Source organism: Megalobrama amblycephala, linkage group LG7 (genome assembly GCF_018812025.1).
Source record: "Megalobrama amblycephala isolate DHTTF-2021 linkage group LG7, ASM1881202v1, whole genome shotgun sequence".
Lineage (NCBI taxonomy): Eukaryota > Metazoa > Chordata > Actinopteri > Cypriniformes > Xenocyprididae > Megalobrama > Megalobrama amblycephala.
Genome location: NC_063050.1, coordinates 42,939,549 through 42,952,973, shown reverse-complemented (window position 1 = coordinate 42,952,973; position 13,425 = coordinate 42,939,549). Strand labels below are relative to the sequence as shown.

At 37.5% G+C, this 13,425-nt stretch overlaps 1 protein-coding gene across 1 annotated transcript in view; it reads left to right on the top strand.

Moving 5' to 3' along the window:
* tll1 (tolloid-like 1) overlaps window positions 1–12,627 on the top strand; it is a 44,909-nt gene extending 32,282 nt beyond the window's left edge. The window contains exons 17-21 of the mRNA XM_048197592.1: window positions 2,946–3,071; window positions 6,502–6,629; window positions 9,185–9,398; window positions 9,775–10,025; window positions 10,114–12,627. Of these exons, the coding sequence (XP_048053549.1) occupies window positions 2,946–3,071; window positions 6,502–6,629; window positions 9,185–9,398; window positions 9,775–10,025; window positions 10,114–10,248 (854 nt within the window). The 3' untranslated portion in view covers window positions 10,249–12,627. The remainder of the gene's footprint in view (window positions 1–2,945; window positions 3,072–6,501; window positions 6,630–9,184; window positions 9,399–9,774; window positions 10,026–10,113) is intronic.
* Window positions 12,628–13,425: the final 798 nt, after the last annotated feature.

The window sequence follows — 13,425 nt, the reverse complement described above, 5'->3', positions numbered from 1 at the left end:
TGTCCTGCCAGGACGTTGATAATGATGTGCCAGATTTGATTGGCCAGCAGGTCATGTCAAGGCGTGTTTCAGGTACAGCCTTTTCTCGCCTGATTGGTTTTTGGGAATGGATTTGCCCTTACATCTGAGGTGCCTTTAAGAATCCATTCATCTTCTTGGACTCTGGGCTCGGTCTCTGTGGCAACAAATGTCCCAGCCTTTTGGGTCAGCAGCATTTGTTGAACTTATTGCATGATAATAAGATGGTGTAACTTTTTTACCATTTCTACTCCATTTGTACTCCACTACTAACATGATTCAGTCTGACTAGAGAGCTCACAAACTAATAATAAATAAAACAGGTAATATATGCAGAAGATTCATATGACAATAGGATAATCTCATAATGCTGATATGCATTATAGACTGTACAGGAGAAAATGAGATGTTTGTGTACAAATATACTTTTAATATCTGCTGATAATAGATGAATAGAAGAAGAATATCAGTTATGTTTTTTTCCTTCCCCATGCAGTGAATCCCTGTTTTTTATTATTATTTCATAATGTCACATGAGATCTAGAAGATATGAAAAGACTCAAATTGGTTGGCAAAGGTACAAAGAGAAAGAGATATTTTCTGATTCCAGAAGATGAACCAGATAAACAAGAAAGTTGTAAAAACTAGATCAGTCTTTGTTGGGAATAGTAACATTAAAGTTTAAAAAGTGTTGTTCCTTTATAGCTGTAAAAGACCCCCAGTTTAATGTGTGTCCCTACTTTTCAAAACACACATTTTTTGACATTTTAATAATTTATTTATATTTTATTAGGATCAATATTATATTCTATGTACTGTAAGTGATTTTATTCATTTGCCCTCATGCCTTCTTCCAACCATACAACCTTCTTCTGAAACGCAGTCAATCTAATGTCAATCTAATGTCAGCAAACTGTACATGAATACATTTTTCTGATTGGCTATTTTTTGTGTTTAAAAAAAAAATCACACAGCTTATTACTTTTATCTGAAGCATAAGCATGGTCTGCCACTTTATGAGTCATCTGTTTGTATTTGTCTCTTCTGGATAGATTTGTACAGTATAAATGGAATGCACAAATGAATGTTTAGCTCACGCACATGGTGAATGACTTCAGCTGTATGCGCAATGTGTGTAAGTGGGAGCGAGAATAAGCTCAATTCTCAATGAGTTATAATAGCATCACTCTCATTGTCTGGAAGTCCCTGAGGTTGGATTTTTGCTGGCCCAGTGCCGGCAGACTTAGGGAGGTCCCCAGAGCTCTCCCACATGCTCCTGATCTGTGTGAGTGTGTATTGAGCCGAATGAGAGCGCTGAACTGGAAACAGTGACAGAAGGGATTAATTTCTTGTAAATGCACAGGAAAGAAAGCAAGATCCTGATACGCTTGACTTGTAAAATAATCTTTTGGAGTAGGGTTGATTTTTGAGAGGCACACCCATACTTGTATCTCTTCAGCTGTGGCATTTTATAATCAAGCATTAATTTCTTTTATTAATAATAAAACAACAAGAAATAATATGTGATTGAAAACAGCATTAATTATGAAAAATGTGTGGTAACTCACAAAGACTTTGGCTCTTTAGCTCTCTCGCCATCTGTCATGCATTGGCTTTGATGAATATGCTGGTGGTTTTGAGCAGTGGTGGAAGTGTGATAATTAGCCAAACCTGAGACTTCCGTGGAAATAACAGCTTTTGTGAGGCTTTTGACTCATGGGATGCTGCGGTGTATAGATGTGCAATGGGGGGATCATTGACTGTTTCTTCACATACACCATTAAAGGTTTAGTTCACCCAAAAATGAAAAAAAAAAAAAAAAAAATGTCACCAAAGTCATTCCAAACCCATAAGACTTTTGTTCATCTTCAAAACACAAATGAAGATATTTTAAATTACATTTTTGTCACTTCAAAAAGTTCATAAAGAGATCGTGAAAATAAAGCCATTGCATCTCTCTGCTCAATTCATATGGATTAGATTTACAATCTCTTTATTAACTTTTTGAATTGTCAAAAAGTGGTAGTTGCATGGACTGTCAGTGGAGGGACAGAAAACTCTCAGATTTCATTTAAAATATCTTAATTTGTGTTTCGAAGATGAATGAAAGTCTTACGGGATTGGAACGATATGAGGGTGAGTAATGATGACAGAATTTTATTTTTTTGTGAACTAACCCTTTAAGTCACACATTTAGTTTACTCTTATCAGACACATAGACTAAATATGCTATCACTTTTCCCCCAACAACATACAATATGTATCTCCATACTCTCCTGTCTTCTTGTTTTAAAAGGGGCATTTGTGCCCAATTATATATCAGCTTATTTGCAAGAGTGTTGTTTTTGTGCCCAATTAACTAAAGGGATTATGCAAATCAGATAATGGTACATCTATAATATATGCATCTATAATAAGCCTAATTTACATAAAATGAAGGTGTGTTTGTGTTAGAAAAAAATGCCAGTGGTTTAATTGAAATATGGCGCTGCCTTGTTTAATTTCATTTAGCATGTGGTTAAATGGATTTTGGGAGGTTAGCGAATAAAATGCAAATTTTTGTGTTGAAATATCACGGATAAAAGTGACATTACTGTGAATTTACCCATGAATCTTTTTCCTTTTCCCTGTTATTTTAAAGATTTTCTTCCATCTTCTTTGGTTAATTAACTGATATATACATTAAACCTCAATCACTCACTGTAATTGCTCTTTAGAGAAAAATAAATATCACAATCAGACTCCAGATGTCAGAATTTATTATTACGCTGAAGACAACATTGTTATATTTCTCTCAACAATCACAGGCCATCATCTCTCATGCAGATTTCAAAATGTCTCAATCAAAGGATATAAAAATAAGTTGAGAAATAAAAAGGATCTGGTTGGATCTCATTGTTCGTCACTCTCTTCTCTTTCTGTTACAGATAAAGACGAATGTTCAAAGGATAACGGTGGATGCCAGCATGAGTGTATCAACACTATCGGCAGCTATGTGTGCCAGTGCCGCAACGGCTTTATTCTGCATGAGAACAAACACGACTGCAAGGAAGGTATGTACAGGAACTCGCAAAAGAATAATAGTGGCTAGGAGAGGATAAGTGAGGGTAGTCATCTGGCAGTGGCACATCTAGCATGTGTAAGCATGTTGATTTATACTACATTATGCTGAATACGAGCAAAATCCCACAAACAACAAAGAAAAAAACCCTGCAACTCTCTTCTCAGCATTTAAGATGCAGAGTACATTTCCGTGCTAGTTTTCTGACAGTTTTTTTTTTTCATTTAGGCTTTAAATATGAATCACATTTAAGATTTGACTATAAAACAATCCCATATTTTTTCAGATTTTTCCATATTATGAGGAGTCTGATATCAATTTCAATCCGACCTTGACAGTTGCAGCACATTTCAATATGGATTGTTTGCAGGCTTTAAAGAAACTTTGTTACGAAAGATGGGGCAGTTTTTGTATAAATAAAACTACACTGGAGCTGATACACTGGAGTACACAACAAAGCATGGATGATCATTTCACATGTGAAGAGGCCATTTACACACAAGTCTTAAAGGCATAGAAGCAAAACAACCCTGTTTATACAGTGAGAGTGACGTCAGATAAAATGATGAAAGACAAAACTTAAAACCGTTTAATAATTAAATAATCTTATAATAAAGCAGTGTAAAGAAAAAAACTAATTTAAAAACTGCATTATAAATACAATGAATGAGGTGACCGAACTTGAAGTGTTAAAGTAAACTTTGAAACAGTTGTCCTCCAGATCTCCGCACATGTTGAAGTGTTTAGATGGTCTGTTATAGTCAAACAGTGTCTCCCACTAAACCTTGCCTTTCATACAAGCACTGTCAACCTCCAGTGCAGTTCTGCCCTGCAGGCCTTTTAACATTTTTGTGGGCTTTGGAAAGTTTAAAGCAGTGTGTGTGTGTTTCTCTTTGAAAAGAAAAACAGTTAGACCTGAGGAGAGAAGGATAGAGATATTACCCTTTAAGCTCCAGAGTCAGGGTCAAAAAGTTAAACCAGCGGCATCCTGGAATACACACACACACACACACACACACACACACACTCACACTCACTCAGTCTGTACTGTCTCTTCAAGGCTTGCTCACTGACTCTGATTTTAAACATCTGGAGTTTCACAAAGCTTCAAAGTCTTAATCCTGCTTCTGTTTTCATTTTCCTTTGTGCATGTGCATGTGTAAGATGTGTATCTCTTAAAAAGTCTCTCAGTAGCAACACTAGACCAGCTTTACTAGTTGCTTATACAAGTATTACTAGTATATTTACACAAGAATATCATCATAACAAAGTCAAGAGGGCTGTCTGGTATATTGTGCCTTTAATGACGGTACTGTAAAATGAATGATTTTGTCATGTGTAGACTAATGAAACTAGAGAGAGAGCAAAACATAGATAGCCTATGGGCTGATATAACACACTTCTAAAGTTTGACCTAGAAACACACACAAACTCTTTTCAAGTCACCTTATGTATACACATTCAAAAACATGCAGAAAACAGCAGTGTTTGTGTGCATGTGCGAATGTGAACACCAGAGGCAGAATACTGAAAATACTTTTGTTCACTAATGCACACTGACCTGATTATCAGAGGGAAGAATAGAGGCTTATCCAGACTTAGTGCTTGTGTGTGTGTGTAGTGTGATAGTGGTAATACTGTAGATGATACTGTGGGGTCCAAAAGTCTAATGCCACATACATATATTTATATTTATTTAAACCTGAAAAAAATAGGATTATAATAAATAAATCAAATAAAACTATGATATAAAGTGAAGAAGAATCAATTAGAGTTCAGAACATCTTAGGTCACTAATCAAATAAGCACATTTGTGCTACTGACCATGTGAACTCCTTTGTACAAAAGGTCAAATTGTCAGCTTCCATTGAAGCACAAGATCTTGGAACATTCTCAAATCATGTTGGATAAGATGATCATCAGGTTTTACACAAATTTGTAAAGTTCATGGAGCTCGAGTGGTTCGGTCACTGAAGCAGAGGATAGATATAAGGCAAGGCAAGTTTATTTACATAGCACATTTCATACACAAAGTGCTTTACTTAAAAATTAGAAATATATAAAAAAAAAAAAACGGTAATCAAAAAGAATAAATAAATTAAAAAGAAATAGGTATACATTAAAATAAATATGAGAGTCAAAAAAGACAGAAGGCTTAAACTAAACAGTACAGTGTTATCGGTATAGTGCTGAAACTGTGCTCAATCAAATAAACTCTTTTCACAATAAATAAAATAATTTTCACTAGTGGTCTCAAACTTTTGGTCCCCACTCTATGTGAAGACAGAGAAAGCCAGGGAAGGTCGGATTGTTCTCAGTCATTCATATTGGATAACACCCACTCGAACACACATATACATGCACTGCAGGGTTTTGGTGAAAATGTTTATCTGACCTGGTTTCTCAGGGTCACAGCAGGTTAACTGACAGCGTGGATCTAGCTGTAATCACATGTCCTTGTGCACACACATAAGCACACTCACACACACGTTTTGCCAAAATGTTTTGAATATTTTCTAGTGAGGATGAGCGAGGATAGGTTAAAGAAAGCTAGTCTCTTGTAAGAGAGATGGACTCTAGCTTATTGGAAAGGTGAGTCTCAGGTAAACTTATGAGCCCAGGTAAACATTCTAAAGGTTAAGCATTCTGTAATAGTCTTTCTGTGATGTGAACACATCACAACCAGGGCAAAGTTCAAAGTTTGAGTTGCTACTCTTCATTTGGAGAAAAGTGATGTCACACATCTCTCAGAAAGCAAGTGAAGTCACATAAATGAGAATTTTGTTTTTTGTTTACTGTTATTTGACACAACAGTGTATTACAGTTGACCCTTTTCACAGACTGATGTTACCTTCTGTTAACATCGAACATTTAGTAAAGTTTTTTATATTTAAAAAAATGTATGTAATTTTACACTATACTTAAAAAAAACTTGATTGGTGGGTGATTAGGAGGGATGGCAAATTTGACATTTTCCTCTCTTCTGACCATGATATTTTTTTCCTCTTTTGGAAAGTCATGCTATCATGGATTTTTTCTTTTGCTTTTTTCAAAATATATTTGTTGTAACTTCCATTCACCACTGTAGAAGTTTACCCAACTATGATGACTTCCGTTTCTTAGAACCCCAGAAATGAGAAAAGTGTCCATCAGATCTGCTAAAAGATTATGGGTTTTGACACTAAAATGATGTAGCAAAAAGCTTTTCAAGCCTGATTATTTATTTTTCAAATATAGAAAAAACAAATATTGAATGATAAACTTTCAGCTCAACACGTACCACATTTAAATCCATTCCACAGAATTCCAAAGATTCCCCCCCCCATTCTTATCTAAACTTTATTACTCACATGTTATTATTATTGTGCTGTATCACTGTTTCTAATGATCTTTACCCTCTTCACCCCATACCTGTTTATCAGCTGAGTGTGAGCACAAGATCCACAGCACAAGTGGAACCATCAGCAGTCCCAACTGGCCTGACAAGTACCCCAGCAGAAAGGAGTGCACGTGGGACATCACGGCCACACCCGGCCACCGGGTCAAAATTGTGAGTCTTTATAATACATCTGTGCTATATGTTTGCTTCTGTTAAATGAATAGTTCACCCAAAAATGAAAATTATCCCATGATTTGCTCACCCTCAAGCCATCCTAGGAGTATATGACTATCTTCTTTCAGAAGAACACAGTCGGAGATATTATTTAAAAATATCCTGGCCGCGAGAGGCGTCTAAGCTTGCGATACTCCTACATCCTGCATCATACATCGTGTCTGGGGTTACTCATTTGGCGCAAGTCGACTTGCGCAGTATGCGTATGGCCGTCTGACATAAGCTAGTTATTTTACTTTATAAAGTTTTAAATATGGATATTTTTCTTACAAAAACCCATCGCTTTGCTTCAGAAGGCCTTTATTAACCCTGTATGGATTATATTTATGATGGATGCATGCATTTATTTTGGGCTTCAAAACACGCCCCCTGTTCACTACCATTGCAATGCTTGGAAGAGCCAGGATATTTTTAAATATATCTCCGACTGTGTTCTTCTGAAAGAAGATAGTCATACTCACCTAGGATGGCTTGAGGGTGAGTAAATCATGGGATAATTTTCATTTTTGGGTGAACTATACCTTTAAACACACCTTTACATTAAACACAAACATCTCCTCAACCTTTACACTTAGAAAACACGCACACAGACCTCTGCGGTCATTGACCTGAGTAGTGACACAAGCATATATGTGATCCTATTGTGGTCCTCTCACGTTCAAAGACAATCTCGCATCACACACATTCCCACTCACACATGCTCACATAAACATGCACAGATGTATAATCTCCTCTCAAACATACACGTGGTCATGCAAACTTAAACATGCATCAAGACCTCTCATTATGTAGAAATATACACGCTCTCACAAACAAGCAGAAGATAAAAGTAACCCAAGACATCTAATAATTCTTAACAATAAGGCTTGAGCAGTTGTGTTCTTTTCCTCATATTTCAATTCATAGTTAGGATTTTAACATACTAGTGTGTCAAAGCAAACATGTTAGCAGACTGTAATGGCAGAGGTTTAAAGGGTGACCTCAGTGTCTCCCACTGCTGTCTGGATCTGACTTCTGAGTCGTCTGTTTAGACCTAAACTGATTCTAAATGGCCCTCATCTCTCAGAACGCAAGTGAAGTCACAAAAAGGGGAATTTTATTGTTTGTTTGGGGATTGATCATTTTATAGTCCATTAGAATTAATATATCATTTCGGCATTGATGTTTGAAGTTCTCATAATACATTTGTAGAGTAACTTTATCACCACGGCTTTGCTTTCATTGCTGTCTCTGTGTGTAGCGGTAACAGCTGGCTTTTTACGTAATGCTAATGTTGTGAGCACAAAAGTTACAATGACTTTAAAACATATCATTTAAACTCATGCAATGGTTCAGGGATTTAGATGGTCCAACACAACCCAGTTTTAAGTTTTATTAAGGCAAGCTACTCAGTGGCCAGCTAGGCAACGCCCTCAACCAGCAATTTTCTATGTAGCCCGACAAGGAAACTACATTCGCAGAAAGCTCTGCATATGTATGTAGAATTGATACACCCATCATTATAAAATGTAATTTATTCCTGTGAAGCTGAATTTTCAGCAGCCATTACTCTAGCCTTCAGTGTCGCATGATCCTTAAGAAATCATTCTAATATTCTCAAGAAACATTTCTTATTATAAATGTTTAAAAAAAACAGTTGTGCTGCTTAATATTTTTAATGAAAAAACAGTGATGCATATTTCAGGATTCTTTAATAACTAGAAAATTGAAAAGAACATTTTATTTAAAATATATATTTTTTGTAACAATATAAAAATCTTTACTGTCCATTTTGATCAATTTATTGCATCTTTCTTTTGAATTGAAGTATTAATTTCTTACATAACTTTTGAACAGTATTGTATCATTTCAGTAATGTTTCAGTAACATCAAAACTGTACAGTCTGACTACAATGGTATTATTTAACATTTATTTAGTTTATTCAAATTGAGGTTCCTTAGCTCAAATCACACTAAAAAAAATCCTTTTAGGAGGGTCCTACTAATGTGTATGAACAAAAAACAAACAAAAAAGGCAATTGTGTCTTTTAACTGAAAGTTGAGATTTTCATTCCTGATTCGCTGCTGGTTCCCTCGAGATTTTTCTATTGTTTTTTATAATGGGCTTTTCAATTTATGAGTAAAAAAATAAAGCCTGCGGTAAACATAACATTGACGATACTTTGAAGTATTGTTCTACAGTGCACACTGCACACACTCACACTTTGTGTTTTCGTGTAATTTACATTGTAGAACAAACATTATAAAACCCCATAGGAAAATCTTGAGGGAACCAGGGTTTTTGACATCATCCCTGCACTACACTATAGACAAATGTCTAGTCCCAGTCACAACCAGATATGTTTATCTGCATTTTAATATGCCAAATGTGTTCAACTTTTAGCTGAGGAGGTCAAAGAGGAGAAACCTTCTCTTACTGTTCAGCTAGAATTCTTGTGTCAGTGACTGCTATAAAATTCATTTTTTCCTCTGTTGTCTCTTTCTATTTCTAGTCTTTTAATGAGTTTGAGATTGAGCAGCACCAGGAATGTGCATATGATCACCTGGAGGCCTTTGACGGTGACTCGGACAAGACGCCCATCCTGAGCCGTCTGTGTGGCAGTAAGATTCCAGAACCGCTCATCTCCACAGGCAACAAGATGTACCTGCGATTCATCTCCGACGCCTCAGTGCAGCGGAAAGGCTTTCAGGCCACTCACTCCACTGGTAACTACCATGTCTTTTCTGTGTCTGATGTTTTGGTGTATAATTATTTGCATGTATAGCACTTGGATCAGATGTGAGCAATTCTCATTTCATGCTTACAGTTTAATAGAGCCCTCTAGTGTATCAATACTGCATTACATGTTGATTAGAGTCTCTGAAATGTTGCCTTTTCTCATTTGACTTGTCCCTTAAGCTTTGCCCACCCTGGTTACTGTTTCTTATTAAAGTCAACAGAAAGAGAAAAGACATTTATTAGCTATTACAACTGATAACATCAGTATAAGTGAACAAAACCGTTTCTGAAGGGTCAACAGATTTTTAAGTAAATCAATGATGATCATTATTGACAGTATTATGTTCATGTGTTTATATGCAGAGTGTGGTGGTAGGCTGAAAGCAGAGGCACGTCAGAAGAACCTGTATTCTCATGCTCAGTTTGGGGATAATAACTACCCCGGCCACACCGACTGCGAGTGGCTCATAACAGCAGAGTCGGGTTATGGCATCGAGCTCACTTTCACCACCTTTGAGGTAGAGGAGGAGGCAGATTGTGGGTATGACTACATCGAACTTTACGATGGCTACGACACCGGAGCGCACAAACTCGGACGCTTTTGTGGATCTGGGGTACGAGCTGTGTGTGCTGAGTTTAATATATTTTTATGTCATTCAGGTCATTGTGTTTCTTCTACTGACCCCTCTCTCCTGTGTTTAGCCCCGTGAGGAGATTTACTCTGCTGGCGATGCCGTGTTGATCCATTTCCACTCTGATGACACAATCAGTAAGAAAGGCTTCCACATCCACTACACTAGTACAAAGTTCCAGGAGGCGCTACATACACGCAAGTAACGTCTCCCCTAGAGGCGAGAGAGACTCCAGAGAGACGGGGATGCTACAAGGAGAAACGGACTCCAGAAAACTATCGAGATTGATGTTTGTCAATCAAAGACCCTGCCGTGATGTGTTTCCTGCATTGGATTTGCCTCTTTATGATCAGCCACTGTGGAAGTGCTGTCATATTGACCCTAAACACCGATCAGCTGCTCTTATGTGTGGGATAGCTCCGCCCACTGGAGTGCTGTCCTGCGCTCTCTTGACTGGACCAGTGCAGTAAATCAACCCCTGGACAAACACACACACTCACACACAAAAACTTTTTGTTGGCTCACTGTTTTTCAGATAGGACGGTGATAGTCATGTAAAAATAACCGAAATGAAGAAACAATGACAATTAAGTAACTGCTATTGAACTTGTGTGTGTGTGTGTGTGTGTGCGCATGTCGCTCTGGACAGCATGGACAGTTTGGCTGCTGATGCCACACCACACTGTACCTCAGCTAAAATGTGTGTGTGTGTGTGTGTGTGTTTGTTTGTGTGTATGTGAATATGTGTGTTTGAGAGAGTGAGGCCTTCAAATACCAGCCTGAACTCATTCAAATGTTTTTACAATTATGTGGTTGTAATTTTACAATTATTCTGTTATTCTGTCTTTTTGGCAAAACCTATTATTTTCCATCAGAAGTAAATATGTAGCCCTATTTAACAATAAGCTTACTTATATGTAGCCCATTGCTTATGTCTGCTGTGACGGACATAGCAATTCAACGCAAGTGGTTATGACTACAAAGCTGTTTTAAGACCGTGAGTCTCATTCACTAAGCTTGAGTTTGTGGGTAAAATCTGTTTTAAGAAACAACACCAATAATTTTTGTACTAAAATAAAAATAAATTGGGAACAACTTAAACCACACATACTCAAAAATCACATGCTCTGGGTGGCCTTATAATCATGTTAAGATGTTAAGGATAAGAACAAATTCATGTTTGTGAGTTAGGCATTAATAATTTTTTTTGAGAAGTTCTCTTGTGTACAAATTCAAAATAATCCACACAATTTGTTAGTGAATGAGACCCAGTTGTGCTTCATTCGTGAGCAGGCCCACAATGAATTTGCATGTAATTTAATAATGTCTGCACCATTTCTGTTCTGAATAATTCCATAGATTTTTTTTTCTTAAAACGTAAAAAAAAAGGTCTGCAGATTTCATTTGGGCCTTCTCATGAGTTGCAGAAACCATGTGAAGTTGTTTGAGGTTTAGTTGTTTTTGTGTGTGTGAGAGAGAAAAATGATAGAATATTCTATAATTTGCCTGTTGAAGAAACCAGTGGTTTTCTCACTCTTCCAGTAACGCCTCCTGAAGAAGTGAACCGTGAAAATGATGTGAACATAAATTGATGTCATAAAGCCTTGCATAATATGTCTGTTACAGCTGTGACAACTGACTACAACCACCTTATCCCTGTGCGCTTTATATGCACTTAACGCAAAAGACTGTATGGAACTGTGTGCTCTCCAGTCGTGCAAATGAACCCATGAGCAGTACCAATGAAGCTGAAAAACTCACGTAATCTTAATGAAAATTTTACAGACTCATAGCAAGGAAACGTTCTCAGTTGCTATATTCCCAAATGACAAGTTTTCCCTGCTTGGAAAAAAGCAAAGTCGCTGTTGAAGGGAATTCCTACGGTGCTATTCAGTGTCTCAAAAAATGACAGGTCCCACGAGGCAATGCTCCAGCCATTCAGTGAATGCGTTGGTGCGATGGAGATGCAACGTTAAAAAAATGTTGCTTATCAACACAGAACATTGACTCACAGCATTGACAGCACTAGTGTTGTGGAGGAACAATTATTGCCTTAGAACCAAAATGTACATTCTTGCACATGATTATGTTTCTGTAGATAATTTTTTTTTCTCCCCAAATTATTATTATATTTTATTTGATATTAAGTTTAAAGAACTTGAACCTTTATGTTAAAAAAAGAAATTGAAATGGACTGACCTGAAGCCGTCCCATTCTGTCCAGTTACACAAACACACGCACACATATCTGCATATATGCTTATATATGATCATGTGCAAACACACACACACACACACACACACACACACAAAATAATGTTACATTAATATTAATGCTTTAAAGTCGGCAGTACGACTGTGTGAACTGTGACATATGTGTGCATCTATTGGTCACAGGTCATGTGACTGTTCTGACTCGTGTGAGTATTTCTGTATGTGCCAAGCTCCTGTTGATTCCACTCTTGATGAACTATGACATATGACAATGTGAAAAATGATTTATTCACCTGTTTCATCATCAGCCTAATGATGAAGGAGGACACTTCACTCTCAACAGTGATTAAACTCATGTCAGGTCAATTAAATGTGCCGTCTCATTTGTTCTTACCTCTCATCTCTCTCTACTTGTACATGTTGTTTGCGCTGTTCTTATAGGTGGATAAATACATAGTTCTGTCATGAAACTGATGGAGCAGGCTGATGTGTCTTAATGCAAGCTGAGGATAATTACAGCATTAACTACTGGCACAAGCTGATTGGTCCATGTCACTACTGCAACCAATGAGCTTGTTGCTCACACATTTAAATGGCTGGTTACATTCACTATAGCAGTTTGCAGCACGCTTCAGAGTTCCTCTAAAACCCTCCACCTTCCCCAGCTCCACCTGTATAGATCTGCTATGTGTTATTGATATATGCTATTTGTGCAGCAGCAGCACTATCCCTGTGTCTCAATCAGCTCCCTAGCTCCCTAGGTCGTGAATCAGTATATAATGAAAGTGAATGTGGCTGATACCCTGATCAGTGCCCTGACTACGGAACTAGGGAGCTGATTGAGACACACGCTATGTCTTACTCGCAGCAGCGAATTGACGTATGTATTAGCAGTAGCAAGTTCCTGTACTTGCTCTGCAGCAGCAGCAATAATCTACAACAGTGTTACTCATTGTGCAGCTCGCCAAGCTTTAATTTGTGGCTGGCATGGCAGTAAATAATACGGTGATATGACCTAATGTGAAAATGAGCGGGGCAGCCACAAATCTGCCACAATGGCTCTCTATGAGAGCGCGCTGCAGTTCCATTTTTCACCACAGATTTACGTTGGAAATTTGTGGGGCGCTGTAGAGCTAGGGAGGGCTCCACACACCCTCCGAGAGAGCGGC